The 17,826-nt window shown below is 44.8% G+C and overlaps 1 protein-coding gene across 1 annotated transcript in view; it reads right to left on the bottom strand.

The window, feature by feature from the left end:
* The window catches only part of dok6 (docking protein 6), a 42,739-nt gene extending 34,852 nt beyond the window's left edge, over positions 1-7,887 (bottom strand). Inside the window, exon 1 of the mRNA XM_035619741.2 lies at positions 7,551-7,887. Coding sequence (XP_035475634.1) covers positions 7,551-7,616 — 66 coding nt within the window. The 5' untranslated portion in view covers positions 7,617-7,887. The remainder of the gene's footprint in view (positions 1-7,550) is intronic.
* Between the last annotated feature and the right edge of the window lie 9,939 nt (positions 7,888-17,826).

Below are 17,826 nucleotides of genomic sequence, written 5' to 3'. Positions count from 1 at the left end.
TCATCAGGGCCAATAAAAGCTGGTAATTTGTCTTCAGGTCTTTGTCTGACGGGTGGGAGGCTGATGGAAATGAAAGGAAATGACCACACAATGTATAGCCCGGCATATCTGTGAATTAATGCGTCGGTTCCATACTCATCTGTCACACAAGAAAGACCTAATAGTGGGAATGCATGCGCCCGCAACCCACAAATGTAAAGATAACCAAAGCAAGGCATGTTGAAAATCCTCTTTCTGCTCCAGTTTCTATTGGGTAATCAGAGAGAAGTGGTGAACAAAGCTAATTGTGGCCACTGGATTTAATAATCCAATGTTCTGCTAATCTGATGATTATTTTTGCACAAGTCACATTTATGCCTTTCGTTTGGAAGTCTCAATTGCTTCAAGTCGAACACAGCTGACGATGTCTTTTCTACGCCCCACTGACAAGTACAGTTCCTGGGGTGGAAAAAAAAAAATTCCCCTGACATCCGCCATTCTAGACGGCCTGTCATTGTTAACAGTGAGTGCACGAAAAGTGGCAAGATCCTATCTTAAATGGCTGTGCCATCTAGGACAATAGACACATTGTTCTCCACTTCTTTTGCCGTGGCCATGGTGGTTGCTCGTGCGCCAACAAGGGGGAACATACCCACACACCAGCACAATAAAGACTGTCCACATAAAGCCTGCTTGTTACTGGACACAAATACCCACTTGTAAGTCAAAAAGAGCTGACGGAGACAAAAGAGAAATAACTGATAATGGAGGGAGTTTTTGTTGCCCGAGATAAGAGGAAAGCACCCGTGGGTTGGGAAAAGTGCATAAAAGAGTATTAAATCTTGAGTTTGTCCTCACGTCTAATGGCCAAATTGATGATAAAAAAACCCTGCTTTATTTGCACTGATAATGTCTTTGTCATTGTTCCATTTATTAGGTCTTAAAGATACATAAACATATTTGTAAGAAACCTAATTTTTTATTTATATCACTTACTGTAATGGCAACCATCACAGAATTGATGAACAAGAAGCTCCCATTAAATTATCTTGCAAATCCGGATCAGAACATTGGGAAATGAGGCATTTTTCAACATTTTCATAAACTTCTCAGGAAATAATATATGAATGTAAAAAAAAAAATCTGACATATTTATTAGGTGTGTAATGATTCTCCAAGTTCCTACCCTAGGGTTTTGTTTTGGGTTTTTTTGGCATTTAGGGAGGAATAACTAAATAAATGTTCGGACACTGTCGACTTGAATGTGCCCAGAGGTCTGGAAATCTCTGGGTTATTATCGATCTTGAGCTAATTACATTACCCTCATTTTTTTGTAACGGTGATCAATCAATCATGATTGGACCAAACTAATGTTGAGATCTATGCGTTTGTGCAATGTGGTGCAGATTATTAGACTACTTCATTTTTATTTTGTTTATTATAAGAGCAAGAGAAATGCAGGACTAAGGACTGCCTTAGCAGAAATTGTAGTTTTCCAATGTTTTAAACTAAATGACATGAATTACTTTTATTAGCTCACTGTGTGTGCATGTGTGCATGCGCGTGTGTTTGAAACAGAGACGCTTGTTTGTGTGGACTGTGATGTGAGGGTTTGCGTTTTTGCTTGTGTCTGGGGTGAATCAATTGACACACTGCTTTTTCTACTTGGTAGTTCTAGTCTGTCGTGCAGGTACAACCCATCCGTAATTCCTCAGCGAGTCGAGCTTGCTGGATAGATCAGACAGAGATGTTACAACTAGAAATAACTTAAATAACCTTTCAAAAAGGAAAAATTAAGTTGCATTTTAACGCCGTAAATCACACCCCCTACGAACCAGCCTTCAAGGTTGTCCTCTCCTGAGAGGGCCAGGAAGCCAAATATAAAACATGGCCAGCAGACAGATTTGTGCTGCACACACACTTACACACAAGATTTGGAATTTGGGTGCCTTTTATGCGACAAGTAATTTGCTTGTGACAAACTGCACTACCTGTGGCTGGTTTTAAGAGATGGTAACAAATCTTTACTCTCGCTACAACTTTTGTGGCCTGTGCCACAAAAGTATAAACCCCCTGTAGCCCCGGTGCTAAGTGCAAACAAAGTAAACGTACAGCCCTGCAAATGAAACCTTCTGCCACACATTGAACTTCCCCTAAAACATCCCTGCAAGACTGAAGGTGGAAAAACCACCAGCACTGCAATTACAGACATTTATTCCCCTCAAAAAAAAAACTGTACGCGTACCCAAGACTGTGAAAATGGTTCACTCATAAAAAAGTAATTTTAAGGCCCCAAATCTCTTCAATAAATCGATAAACAGGACTGTAAACCATTTTTTTTTGCAAATGATATCCCAGCGTTAGAATGATGAACAACCCAAAACACTCAGTGTGCATTATTTGTTTGCATCCACACTTGTATACTGATTGTATTTTCACTCCTCCTCATTCTGGGCCAGACATAATGCATTTTTAATGCGTTTTCTGCTTTGACATTTAATGCTGTGGTTTGACCAAGGCACCCTCATAACTGCACTTAGACGGCAGCAGAGTACCACAATTTCCCTCTCAATTTGGTTCTTGCTATTACAAGTTCAGTAGCAGTGTTTTATACATGTGAGTATATTTTGAAGACTTTTGTTAGTTTGGTGGTTTTGATTTAGGGCTTGAATTTAAAGGAGATCAGGCTACTCTGCTGTCCAACAGAATAACGATACACTCCCCTGATTTTAAGATGCCCAATGTCACCTCGGAATATCAATGCATTATTCCAGTTCACTGTTCGTGTTTATAAAAAATCAACCCAGTTAAGTGGAAATAAGTCAAATTAGACTCTTTCAAATGTTTTCCTGTACATTTGGTTGCATGCAACAGAAGTCAGTCGTGAGTTTGCCGCGAGGTGCCATCTATTTCGGCGAAGATATCGTGGCGTGAAATAAAAACGGCAACAAGAACTAAATCGCCTGTGTGATGTGGACGTACACGCGGAGCGCCCCTGCGTTCCCTTAAAATGCATGTGCCCCTGAGCCAGTGTCGGATTTACAGCTCCTTTTGAAGTGTCAAAACATGTTTGTGAATGGAGAGACTGAATGGCAGACAGACTCCCCTGCAGCAAACTTAAAATGACCATTTTTTGTTGAGGCTCCGAGAAAAAAGAGATGGGTGAGGGAAGGGGGGGGGGGGGTTATTAATCAGCTGACCTTTTCAATTTACAACAGTGATCCAAAACCTGGGAAGCATGTACCTGGACTGAGAGCGGCACACAAATGACTCAAAGGTCATGTTATTCAGCTTTTTCCAAGAGACGTCCACCCTTCTGTTAGCATCAGCCGTTTTTCACTCTGGAGGGGGAAAAGAGAGAAGCACCTGTTTGATGGCAGCATCACTACTGCCGTTTCCTCCGCTCTGCCAGATTTGATGTTTGGGTTTTTTTTGTTCTCTTTGCGGAGGCACTTCACTTGTTTTTTGGCTCTCGTGAGCATTCAGTTCGACTTCATGTCGTACAGAAATAAAGACATAAATAAATAGGTACAGTGCTGTACAGAGCCACATGATGAAAATGAATTGAGAATCCACACACTGTTCCCTGGCAGCGGATTGTTTACGTGTTTGTTGAGTGCATGTGTGCGGCAATTCTTCTGCGCTGAACCAAGCCTATTTTTTTTGTGTATGCGTGTGCGTGTGCGTGTGCGTCGGCCTTTGCACAGTGTCAGGGGGAATAGCCTGTTGGGGTTACGGAGGGTGCAGTGTCGGGTGATGAATAGGACGCTTTTGTGCTCGGTCTTTCAACTGTCTGCAAACCAGTGAAGGGGAGAAAGGTGAGCGAGCGAAAGGAGGCGGGGGGGGGAGGGGGGTGTGAGGGAGATCACCGGATAAAGGGGAAGAAAAAGAGGACGAGGAGAGATAAAGTAAGGGAGAGGAGATGAGAGGGACACTGTGAAGTGCGGGGTGTACAGGTGAGATGCCGGGGGACGGGAGGTGAGGGGATGGGGCGGTAAGGTGAGGAAGTGAAGAAAAAGAGATGAGAGACGGGATACTTGTGCATTCAGGAACACTGCATCGTTGTCTGCTCGGCCAACAGAGAGGCAAAGAAGTTGGCTAATGTGGGGAATGATTGCTGTTCATGTCAATGGGGGGGGGGGGGAGAAAGAAAACCAATGTCCCAAGAGAAAGAAAAGAAGACATTAAAGAAAAGAGAAAGAGGTAAGAGAGAAAGCGCCCCCGTTGGTATTTTTGATCACTCCGCAGAACACACAGCTGACCTCGTGGCCTCAACCTTCACACATGATGGGGTCTGGAAATGAGCCAATCACACTGACGGATGCTGATGAATTCAGCCAAAGCATGCTGGTGTTAGTGCAACCACTTTAGCGCACCTCGCATAAAGGGGAACCATTCGACTGTACCACTTTCTAATAAAAAATAATGTATAATACATTTTAAATGACACAGCATTACAATTGAGACCGAGGTGGGCGCGTTAGAAGGTCAAATATGATGCAAAGTCTTGATGTATGGTATTTGAGAGACCTTTGAACACTTCAAAAAAAAAGAAAACTTTAAATAATTGTCGCACAGGGAGGAAAAAACACACGAGACCTTTCTGGCCTAGAACTGAAGAATCTGAGAAGTTATCCTATGTTTTCAAAGCTCCATAATTTGTCAGTGCCAACAGAAATGCGTCCATAGCTCTGATCACCCAGAACTTTCACAAAAAACTGAGCGCTGGCATCCAAAGGTGAAACAATTAGTTGAGACATCGATGCAACTACTTCGCTCATCGATGACGCATTTTCAAGTAAAAAATGTCAAACGTCGTCCGACATCCAGCTTCTCCCCCGTCAGAAATTGCTGCTTACTCATTACCTCATGTGATGGTGAACGGAATTTGTTGGAATAAAACAAACTATATCAGAATAATGATGCCTAAAACTTTCTTCATAGACATAAAAATATAGTAAATGGGATGTTTCGGGGGGGGGGGTTCGTGTTGCAAATGGGCTGCAAAACAACACTTTGGTTGGATTTCGGCCAACTCCCAGCATAATTCTCTTCCACCCAGATGTTTATCTTTCCGCTCAGCCCACGCAATGTGCTCCGGTCACACATTAGAATTTTCATCTCTACTCGAAAAAACACGACACAAAAACACTTGAAAAAGATGCCATTTAGCGCCAACACGCTATTTCCCCTCCGCAGCAGAACGGTTGAAACGAGGAATAATCAGGAGGGGATGTGTCACTGCTTGATGATGGAGACCTATTCCTACCTGATTCAGAACCTAAAATAATTTGCCTGAAATAACGAACCCTCGCATGAAGAGGTAATTTCTTTTTTCCTTTCCTTTTTTTTTATCATCCACCAGCGGGGTCCTTTGAGGCCATCGCAGCGTGGCTTTTTCTATGATGAAACGGCAGCGCGCGGGTTTGTGGGCTGAGGGAGTGGGCGATCGGGACACAAACTGCTTTTTTTCTCCACAAACAGCAGGATGAGATGTGGAGCCGGGAGAGATGTGGCATCTGTAGCTCGAGCACAGCCAACGCAGTGTGCGCCCTCACCGGCGTTTCAAAGTCACATATAGGCTCTCCACACGCTGCCTATTATTCCTTCTTTTTTTTTTTCCTGAATGCATCCTTGCTAATAGCACAAGAGAGAAGTAAACAAACGGCGTCCACTGTGGCTCTATACAGAGGCGAGTTCATTTGCATAGCAACAACAACAACATGTCTTGTGCTTTCTATGAAAAAAAAAAAAAATCAGGATTAGGTTGTACAAGTCCTACGGGGGCCAAAGCAAAGGTTACTCTTACTCAACAACGAGCGCTCTCAGACAGTGGTCACAGATAGCTTGAACAGCAGCAAACAATGGAAGAGGAGTGTTGATGGAGCACAGGTGAAGATGTGAGGAGGCAGACATCATTAGCCCGCATCATCACACTTCATCAGAGGAGATGGGGGATGCTGCTGCTCTGTTAGCGTAATGAGCTGGAATTATGAACAAAAAAGCAGATGGCTTTATGAGTCAGACAATAAGGCACTCATAATTGAATATACATATCATTCATTTCAATATAAAGCAGCTAAGCCATTTCTTTTCCTCTCCCCCCTCATCTCCTTGCTGTATCTCACTGGAAATCCGCGTTCGTGGCACATTCCCGGTATTATGTTGTCCATCCTGGAATTCATACGACACAGTGTTAATTTGCTGCTCACACTATAATGAAGGGGATGTACGTATAAGCCCGTGGCGCTCAATTGTATGTGACCTTATGAGACTTTAACACGGTGTGGTTACTGTCTGACACGATACTTTTACAGAATACAAGACCGTTAGACTTTTTATTGTGCAACCTGCTCTGCTCCCCGTCGACCAGAGGGCCACAATCTGCACTAGAAATCTTTTCTTTTGTCTTATCTCGTCTCATCTTATTGTCTTGTATAGCGTCTATTCTCTTCACGCTTATTTACAGACAGTTCTGCTCAGAAGAAAGGGACCTTTGTCCCCCCCCAAAAAAGACAAAACAACATTAATCCCATTCCTGCTTCTCTGATTATCTGTCATTGCTTCCCACCATCTCGTGTGATAGTGGAATAGAACTTGTTGAAAACGAAACAAACACTGTCAGAATAACGATGCCTGAAACTTTCTTCATAAAGAAATGTTGAGCTGGATAATGAATGAATTAAAAACATAGACACATTCAAATATAGTATAAAATGTGATGTTTTGGGGGGTTCATGTTGCAAATGGGCTACAAAGACAACGAATTTCTTTTGGATTTCAGCAAACCCTGAATATAAATGTCCTCTACCCAGATGTTTCTCTTTCCACTCGGCCCCTCTGGGGGAGCCCAAACACAGTCACTGAACTAGAACTTTGTCAGAGAAAAATAAAGTCACTCATAGAGGGATCACACACAAAAATAATTTGGGGATTTACAATGGCACATGCACATGACCACCGGGGCTGTCAAAATCTTGTAGACTTTTGTCGACATCTCAGTTTTTAGTTTTTTTGTCTTTTGCACAAGAAAGCAGTGAGTGAAACTTGGCCCGCTGCTCCAATCTGCCTCTGTCCTCTGGAGGAGCTCCCAGCAGGACGGCTGCCTCTGGAGCAACTACAGCCTCCCTCTCTCTCTCTCTCTCTCTCTCTCTCTCTCTCTCTCTCACAATACCGCAAACAACTGCAACTCCTCTTTTCTCTCCATCATCACCCCACAACCCCCCCCCCCCCCCCCCCCCCCCCCCCCCCCCCCCCCCCCCCCCCCCCCCCCGCCACCCTTACTTCTCCTCCGCCGGCGCGAGACGCCAAGTGCAACAGTACAGTAACAGTACAGTGACAGTACAGTGACAGTACAGTGACAGTACAGTGACAGTACAGTAACACTAACACTAACAGTACAGTAACAGTACAGTAACAGTACAGTGACAGTACAGTGACAGTACAGTAACACTAACACTAACAGTACAGTAACAGTACAGTAACAGTACAGTGACAGTACAGTAACAGTACAGTAACAGTACAGTGACAGTACAGTAACACTAACAGTACAGTAACAGTACAGTACTCACCCCCAGCTTCTTGCTCCGTATCCTCACGTATCCCTGTTTGACTATGTCGTTGAAGTTGGAAGCCATGGTAAAAAAGGGGGGGGGGGGGGCGGCTTCCCTGCCCGAGGCGGCGAATTAAATATAGAGCAACCTTTATATTGGGATGGGGGCGGCGATTTTTCTACTCGAGGCTCGGTCGGTGCGACATCCAGGGCGAGCGAGCGAGCGAGCGGCGGGCAACAACCTGCTCCTGTCGTCAGCGCTCGGGCTGGCCGGTGTCAGCGGCGCGCTCCATCCGGGAGAGGAGGGAGGTGCCACTCGTCAGCTGATTGGCTCGAGCCGGAGGAGAGAGGAGAGTGGAGGCGAGCGCAGCGGAGGCGCGCTTCCTGGACCACACCATCCCCTGAAACAGCGAGGGGGTGGGGGATATGCGCCGAGGGGAGGGGAGGGGGGCAGGGCCGGGAGAGAGCTCCCTTTTAAATCAACGGAGGCAACCGCTTAAAATGCTCTTACTCGTTTCTTCCTTTTCTTTTTTTGAAACCATAGTTATTGTCCCGAAAGGCTACTGTAGGACTTGTGCTTCGGTCAATGACTCATTTGCCCAAGAGGCTCGATTGGAAATGAATTAATCAGTGTTGCCTTGTGGCCTGTTTGACTGATGTTTGTCCTTGGTCAGTCGTTTTCTCTGTGAAAAATGGGCCACGGTCGTAATATTACAGTCACATAGTCTTGGGATGAAATAATAGCTTATTAAAATCGACTTTGAGCGTCAAAGTGACACTTTGTAACCTTTGAGCGGATTAACACTTTTTTCTCGGCCTGCCATGGCCACTAGCTCATGGGCGCTGGTGTTTGCCAATGTCAGGCGTTAGCTAACTTAAATATATTAATAAATGTATATAGTCTCGGCAGTCAATCATGAAGTTTCACCCTGTGAACCCTATACATTTAAAAAAAAATCTAATTAAAAACTGGAAACACCAACACTTTAGAACACTTCAGTGTGATAAGAACTACCTAAATTGACAGAGAACTTTTTGGAGAAAAATTTATTTAGTAGCTTACTTTGACTTTTTAATTTGATCCATATCCCATCTAATAACACGTTGGCACATACTGCAGCCAACCACCAGGGGGCGATCCAGAGGATTTTGGCTAAAATACACGCTGTCATTTCGAGTTGGTCGGACAAAAACAACCAGTCTGAAAGACGTCACCTCTGGGTTTGTCGAAAACTGAACAGATTATTTGAGAAAATGTAATCAACAGATTAATTGATAAGAAATGCATTGGTAGTTGCAGCTATAACAGATACTGGTATAGATCACGACTGTGTGACTTTCAGCAATGCATGTGCATTTGCTATAATGTATCGAGCAAGGGCTCAAGGTCAAGATCCAGGTGCACGCGTTGATCATTCATAACACTCACCATGTTATAATAAGGCTACTTGTTTAATGAGTTTTGATGTGGAGATAGAAAAAGATATGCAAATGTACATCAGGAACTAATTTACAACCCACTTTTTGGCCAGACAGCCCCGTAATGAGGAAATACAACTCGAGATTGCCGGTGTGTGAGAGCCATGTTTTATCATTATTAGGTGGCCTTGAATTGATGCTATTTGATTAGTTGAATAATAAAAATCACACCTGTCAGTGCCCCATTAATAGATGAATTGATAAATTGTATACGAACCAATTAGTGCTCACAACCCGCTGCCTGCAGCTTCTCCTGTATATTGTAGATTTAATGCTGCAGATTGGCAGTCCAAAAAACCAGAAATCTAAAAAAATAAATAAATGAAATGTGAGCCTCGCCAAAGCTATAATCCCAATCGGGATGTAGTGAGAGGCGTAGCTCAGGTTGTGCAATCACACTCAGTGAAATCCTTGGTATTAAACAGCAGATGGTTCAGGTATATTGAGATGAGGGGCTGCCATTACTTACGTTGATTAAAATGTGGAGAGGAGAGATGGCTTATCTAACGGCATTACATAAACAACTTTGTGATCAAGTGGCTATCAGCCCTTTTTCTTGCAGGGTACCTCTTCGCAGACTCCATTATTTTACACATTTCAATGAGACAATGAGAACGCGCCACGGATTTATGTTGCAGTGCCAGAAAACCCGGTTTTCTTTTCTTTTTTATAAATGAGGTCGTGATTGTTCCCGCGCAGTCTTTTGTAACTCTGCACAATCACCCCTTGCTCATACTAATTTATGTATTTGTTGTGTTGCACCGAGAGAAGAAGATCCTCTGCTGAGAAAGAGGCAGAGCTTTGTTCAAGTGTGGCATTGATGGCTGCCACTGTGAGAGGAGCTTTTCAGTCAAGTGTCAACTTTTTTACAGAGGCAAAAAAAACTCAATGTCTGTATCTTCCACCGCGCTCATCACATCCACCGGGGCGCACGGAACGGCAAGCTGCCACCGCTCCGACACACAGCTCGACATTTATAGTTTATACTCATATCTCCCTGGAAGTGTCCTCAAATTTTCAGACTTGTCAAAATTATTTTGTCTTCATAATCCTCTTTGTACAACATGGCCCCGTTCCATTCCCACCGCCTTGTCGTCCTGTCTCTAAACACTGCTGACAGCAACAATGTCTTTTCATTGCACTAAATACTGTGCTCATGGTGACTGTCATTACTAAGAGGAGAGTAGGGGGGGGGAGTAATTGCCTGCTGTGATACAAGGCCGACGACCAGGCTTGGTCTCAGGTAGAGAGCGGCTGCACGGTCAGCGTGCAGGATGCTACACGACACAACATATGGCCCTGACATACATGAACGGCTGCCAACAGGGTCAGATGTGTTGGGAGTCACTCAAGAGCACAGAGCCCTTCACCAAGGTCACAAGCGATGCAGCCGGTATCTGCTGAGCTGTGGAAAACAACTCTTGTCCAATAAAGCAGTTTATCAGGTATTGACCTTGTAATCATTACCATTTTTCACAGTCGTTTCCGCACCACATATCCAAGTCCCTTCACGATGATTAATAATTGGATGGCTGCACTGCGCACAGAGAGACCACGCCGTCCATTAGAGCACTAAGCAATCCCGAAAAACCACACTGAGCCGTTTATTTAGTCACAGCCAAGGCAAAAGTAAACATTAAATCCTTTTGATGGTCCCGTGAAATATTAAAATTGCCTTTTCCATTGGATGCTTAGCTTGTCTCAGTGCTATTTGGCACACATTCACACCACAAGCGGCTAAATAATTAACACATCCTTAAAAAGATAAGCGGGCAGAATGAGTGGAAGGGGGGGGGGGGGGGGAAATGCCGCTCCATGCTTAGCTGTTTGCCAGGTAAGCAATTTTTACATTTTGGCGGAGAAAGAGAAAATAGAGATCACATAGGCAAAGTTATGGTAATGTTCTGCTCCGGGTTCCTGTACTCATGCTTTTTTGAAGCAACTCGCATCGGCCTGATATGTTAATAGGCACGATGGGATTTGGGTTTGATTAATTGTCAGTGCCTGGAAGAAAAAAGTGTGGACAGATTCTTTTAAAAATAAGAAGACAATTCTCAGAATGGGAGATGTGCTCAGTGGGTCCTTGGGCGGGGGCAACGGAGGACGTTGGGTCATCACACGGTGCAGGAGAGCTAAGGTTGTGTGCAGTCCCAGAGGATGGAGCCGTGGCATGTTTGTGATTTACTCCATAATAGTTGGAGGTAGAAGTGGTTGGAGGGTCTGTCTGTCCTTCTGTAGAAGGTGAGTCGATTTGAAAGGGTCCTTTGCCTCAATCGCAGACGAGTGTATGAGCAGCGCGTCGCTAAGCCTAGTGCAAGGGTCCCGGACGTCAGCGAACTAACTGAAAAATCTCCTCTTTTTTTTTTTTGAAGAGCCAAGGATGAGATTAAATTTGCAGCGGCGCGTCTGCGTGTGCAAGTTAATTTGCAAGGTAATATTGCAGATGCACCTGTCATGGTGATGATGTTTCAAGTTCTAGCCATCCGAAATGGACTAATGTGCACATTTGCATTCGAAGAAAAGATTCCTAATTTGAAAGTGAGTGCTTGAGTCAGAAAATGAACATTAGCAGTAAATTATTATCACAAGAGATCATTATGCTAACAGAGAAGGAGGTACAGAAAGAGGGTGGGATACACACAAAAAGAAACAGAGAAGAGAGGGAGCAGGAGAGAGCATGGACACAATGAAGTGAAAAGGAATGGAACGCTCTCAGGGAAAAGGCTATACCTCCGGCTGTTTTGACCCAGGCTTTGTGTCCTAAATTGGGGTCCGTCTTGTGTCACGGTGAGGCAGAAACCCCCCGGCTGGAGACTCGGCTGTTCTGATGCTGTGGCATTTCTCATGGAAGACGACCACAGTTCATCACCCTCAGCTCCTCGTGGAAAAAAATGGAGGAGCAGAATAGGCGCCTCACTCCATTCCCATATAAGAGTGATGAGAGGCCTGCTTTTCTCATCTTTTCTTCTCTCTCTTTTTCTTTTTTTTTTCTCTCCATTTAATACGGCTAATTTTGGAAGCCAGAAGCTCTGAATTCATCAACTTTCTAAGTAAGGGAGTGACTGGTCTTGGATCATTGACCGGGTCCTTCATGCGACCGTCTCATTCATTTTAATTGTCTTTCATACTCAGGGACACTTGATGAATTAGTGCCCATGTCCCCGGCATTAATTCATTTCAGGTCCTGAGGAGTTATCAGTCATTGCAGTCTTTTTTTTTTTGTCATTTAAAAAAATAATCTATTTCACATTTATTACAACATTATTATTTTGTTGTCAACAACAAATCAATGGGACATTAAAAGCCTGGCATCACATTTGTCCATTTCTACTTTGCTAAACTGTTGTGGATTTGTTATTTTTCCTCGCCGTTCATGTTGCTGCTTCTCTTGCTCCCTCCGGGGAAAGGTCAACTACAAAGCCCCACATGTTGGACTAAGTAGGGATTAATGCTAAAGGACAAGCAGGCACAACAGATGCTGGTCCCTGCCACTCTGCAGCCGCCCGATCCTCCATCTCTCTAAACACTGTGTAATTATACATTCATCAACACGTGTGGTGCTGTGTCTCTTTATCTCATAGCAGCCTCTCCTCTAAAAGACAAAACAACAAAAAAGAGTTGCGACAGACAAGCGTGACTAATGTGCATGCCCTGCAGAGGGCAATATTGTCTGCAGCGTGAGGAGGGGAGTACTTTGAAGAGGCTGTTTGAATGTCTTCATGATTCCGCTGTATGATAATGATGCTTGTTCAAAGATTTCACAAGGTGACGGATGAGCAACATATATACGCGCCGTGTATCAGACGGTTTGTGTTGCTGCATGAAAACGAAAATCTGTCAGTGACGGAGCAAGTGCTTTGTCGCATTCATTTTAAGATCTGTGCACAAAGAAGAACGTGGATAAATTAAAAATAGGAGTTCTTTGTAGGTTGTTGTTGCTAGGTGCTAAAATACAGAAGGGGGGGGGGGGGGGCAGTTTTAACAAGCACGACTAGAGTAGCCAAGCGTCAATTTTGAGCCAAAATGCACCTTGTGAGCTGCAGGTTATTGGCTTCCTTATTTAATCTGACTGATTTAATATAAAACAGGTGATGCCTGTGCTTTGCCTCAATGGCCGAGGCTTGTGGGCCCTTCGCCGGGATTGGCAGGAGCACATGACTCCAGTGCTCACCGTCCAGGTCGGGGGACAAAGCTACTCTTTTACCTCCCGAGCCCTCTTCACAACGGCTCGTGTGTGAGCATGGAAAAAAGAGTGGAAATCAAACCTCCTCTGTAAATACACGAAAGGTCAGCGATGACGTCAGAGTCCAGAGTTGGCCCTCCTGCGCGATTGTGCGGCCCGTCGTCAGCGCCTGATTTGTCGTCCCTCTTTCTGTTTTGCACTCTCTGCCCCCCCGACCGTGGTCCCAAATATAAATGCAGTATAGTACACTCCTCCCGCAGACTTGTGTTTGGTATATCTGCCACTGCTCATGAGCGTCGACTGTACCAATGCGCTTGCCGGCAGCTACCAAAGGAATCATTTGTGCTGACTCGCGCAAAAAACTTGAAAACAAACATCATTTGGGATTCCATTTGAGGTAGTGTACTATGAACTGTAGTTTTTTTCAAAAAGTTCTTTTTTCATGCTGTGCTCTTCTTCCACTACCCCTGGGCCCTGCAGTCCTTGGCCCAAGACTCCGCCGCTTCCTCTCTCTTGTATTATGACTGATTGCAAGGGGAGTGTGTGTGCCTGTCTGCCACGCATTGGCCTTATTGTTTGTCCATGACCCTCATTTGTACCGTATATAGCTTCTCAGACTGGTCCGTTGATGTCTTGCCAGGCGCCTCGCGCTCCGTTCCAGTTCTCTCACAGCATCTATTTTTCTTTCCCTTCGCAAACAAGTGTTTGTTTTAACAGGCGGGTTTTCTGATTGTGCCCTTGCATAGTCTATTTCCTCTATTATGGATGACTTTTTGTGCGTGAGGACTGATGCCACATTCCGGAGCTGCTTTTTTCTTATTATTGTTATCCTAAGTGTAATCTCGGCTGACCCACATCTGGAGGATAAACAGGAAACCTTTGTTCAGTGAACAGCCGGCTTGCAAAAAATGGCCCTCTGTGAAAGTGAGGCTGCTGTGAAACAATGATCCCCTGAAGTATCCGGGGACGACTGGGAGGCTTAAAAATTGGCCCCTAAACTCTTCCGAAGGAAAGACTGTGAATTTGTATGTTTAAATGCCCAGATTCGATTCGGACTCATTTATTCTGAGGAGCAGATCTAACTGCAGACTCCAGCCGTCTTGGAGGCAGCCAGTCCGTCCTGGAGAGGTGCTGTAAGCACAGATTTGCCATATTCCACGGTGCTTGTTTTAGGAAAGAGCTTATACATGTGGCTCACATCTGCACTCAGAGCACACAACTGCTTCCCTGACACCCATTTACGCGGGAACAGATGTCAGCGGTAGTGTCTTTTGTGTGCAAATTGTTGATAGCAATGTTTCCTTAGTAGTAAAGCGTGAAAAAAAAACCCGGCTGTGGATGCATTTATGTTCCACACTGTTTGCATACAAAGGAGGGGGGACAATGAGAGAGAGAGAGAGAGAGCACAACATATTAATATGTTGACGCACAATGCAGCACATAATCTGTGAGGAGTTACCTTTGACAGAATTGGCTCTACTCACCTGAGTATACATGAACACAATAATGCTGCAGCGGAAAAAAAGCTCACGTGTACTTCAGGGACCTCTTCTTTCGGGAAGCCTCCTTTTATTTGTGCCAGGACTGAACTTTTCTGATCTACTCCGCCTGTTGCAATTAACCTGGTGCAACACACTGGCCAAGTTTGAGTCGCTGGCATTGTGTAAGCTGCCGTGACTTCAGCACGCTAAAATGGCACTATTTTGTTCTGGCATTCAATATGCACTGCTAATACGCACATTTGCTGATAATAACAGCGTACCAGAGCCATTCACATGAAGGATTTCACATTGGTTTGACAGTATTAGGTCACACTGTTCACACCTCAGTAAAACAGTCCGGTAAGGGAACCATGTGACACTCTCCTTTGCCTTTGAGAGATCTCGATAGAAATATTGCACACAAGTTTAAAGACACTCTTTTCTGTTAAGGTAGAGATAAGAACCACGCAGCACAGACAAGAGCAAAAACATTTAAATAATCTTCAACCACCACCTATTTTATCACTTTGAAAATCGTATATATTCTGGTGGAAATCGCTGAATGAATGGACTGACACAACAACTATTTGAGATTTTCAATCTCACTCCAGTAGTTGTGAGGGTATAAGCCACAGCAGAGCCAGTTGTAAATGAACGGTTATTATAAATCAAATGTCTAACATTTGTCAGAGGTTTGTTTTAAAAGTACGGAGGCCTAAAATAAGTCAATAATTATATGAGTCACCTTGCCACTCAGGAAAAACTCATTTTATTTTTCTTCTTCTCCACCAAAGTACCCACTCCATCTTTGCAAAAACAAATTCACAGTGTGGCTATGTGCATGTAATATTTTTGGATCATGAGCGGGGGGGGGGTGAAACACCCTCCCCCCTGTCATATTTTATGTTTTGTTCATATGCCAAAGTAAAGGTTTCGACGAGAAGGAACACAGTCATTACCACTGGCAACCATAACTTTTGCACCTCGGCGCTGACGGCTTCCCTGACTGCATCACCGCTATCTGATTCCCGTCCAGCCGTGGCAAGACAGGCGGCACCGACACAGCACATAAGCAAACAGGTGAGTAAGTGAAAAACAATACGATTAAACCAAAAATATACAGCACATCCACTCAAACGTATGCGGCGCAGACAAAGTCAGAAGCACACACGCACACACACTCACACACACACACACACTCACACACACACACACACACACACACACACACACACACACACACACTCTCTCTCCTTCTTTCTTTCCCTCTCCTCAGGTGTACATGGTTTCTTTGACACAGTCTGCCAGTCTGCTGCCATGCAGCGCCACATTTAGCTCTGCGAGAAGCGCCAGACTGCAGCAGACCGGAGCACAGTGAGGAGGTTATTAATGGCCGTCCTTATTTTAAGCGACAGTGTGAAAACACTGGTGGCACCGCGCGGGCCCTGCGAGCTGCGAGCTTGTCTTTCCTCCCATCTGTCTTCACGGGCCACTCAGTCTCCTTGGTCCTAATGGGCCCGTGAGCCGTCGCTCTGTCAGTTCCACTCCTAATGCATCCTCCTCGTGTCCGTCTGCCAGGGTCACGCACAAATGAGACACGGTAATCTGTCACTGGCGTTTGTGTATTGTTTTCCAAAACTCTAATGGTGAGGGAAGGATGAGGAACTCTGTGTCGTGTGCTCGTGAAAGGTGTCAGCAAATCACAACTTCAAAACACAGCCTACAGGTGACCTCCTTGCCCTTTGTTCTGTCCTGCGATTTCGGCCTTTCACTCTCCCCCTCGTCCTCTCTCATTTCATTCTCAGGCCCCTGAACGCAACTTATCACCGCGCACTGCTGTGAATTTTGACACCTGTCTGATGTATGCCTCTCTATTCTTTCACGGAGCCCGGGTTGCACACGGACGGCCTATCAATCACGCCGCAGCCCCTTCTCCTGCAGACCCCCAGCCAATCAGAAGTGACGGGTTTGAATCTACAAACATGTCGTGTCAGTGCGTGCAGGAGATTCAGCATGACTGTAGCGTGCACTTGCACTTGGACGTGCACTACCACGTGTGCAATGACATTTGCTAATGCAAATCGACATGTACTCACTATTTTTCTCCCGTGTAAAACACAGAAAATGAATCTAACCGGATTGTATTTATGTCGTGTCACGCTGGTGTCACCGGGCCAGTGGCTGTATAAATATATATTAAGATTTAGCAGCACTCGTCTGGGCAGTAACAATGACTGGCAGCTTGAGTCACAACCCATTGCAGCCCACCAGACATCATAACACTGTCGGACCCCGATGTGGCGGAAGCCATTATGGATCAGTCATTTCCCTCCGATGCCGCGGAGGAGCAAACGAGGAGTGACAACTCTGCTCCCCCGGTGACGGACCTCAAGAGGGGAGCCTGGGCATTTCACATCAAACGCTCCCTCTCTCCGAGGTTTTGAGCGAATAACCGGTGTGGATATCGGAGGAGGGAGGGGTGGTGTCACATCCTGTGCGAATTTCACATCAGTAGTTCAGGCTCAAACGCGGCTATGGATGTGGATGTCTGGGGGATTGGGTTCAGTCTTTATTCAACCCACACAAAAAACTGGCATTTCAGTGACTCCCCGAGGTACTTTGATCCACCGTGTTTTGGGCTCTGCACGCTTATCCACTGGGTTAAAGCAAATGTGAAATGTCTCATTGCCGTTGAGGTTTGACTGCAGATTGTCAGTTTTAATATGAGGGTATTATGACCCAGATTGACCTGTATCAGATGAACTGTTCAAGGACCACTGACAGTGTCAATGTTCAGCCAGTTTGGCTTTATTATTCTGTGCGTAGCTTTTTTCACTTGTGGACAATTAAGAGATTTTACGTTAAGTCCGCAGCTACAAAATATTATTTACGTGTTCACTTTCAAGAGATCACATTTCATGCAAAATTTACCTTTGACTATGCTTAGTAATGAATCTGAGGCAGTGTGGTGTGTGTGTGTGTGTGTGTGTGTGTGTGTGTGAGTGTGTGTGTGTGAGGCTGGGATAAATCCGTACAAGTAAACATGCGTCTGAGTTATGTTCATGTAACTTACAAGACAAATTCAATAGAAAAAAAAAATATGCAGCGCCACCCCTCCTTCCCCACAGCGACCACAGATTTGAAGCAGGAAA

The sequence above is a fragment of the Scophthalmus maximus genome, chromosome 21, assembly GCF_022379125.1.
Source record: "Scophthalmus maximus strain ysfricsl-2021 chromosome 21, ASM2237912v1, whole genome shotgun sequence".
Classification (NCBI taxonomy): domain Eukaryota; kingdom Metazoa; phylum Chordata; class Actinopteri; order Pleuronectiformes; family Scophthalmidae; genus Scophthalmus; species Scophthalmus maximus.
Note: the sequence above shows the minus strand (reverse complement) of the source record. Positions and strands in the feature narration are given on the sequence as shown.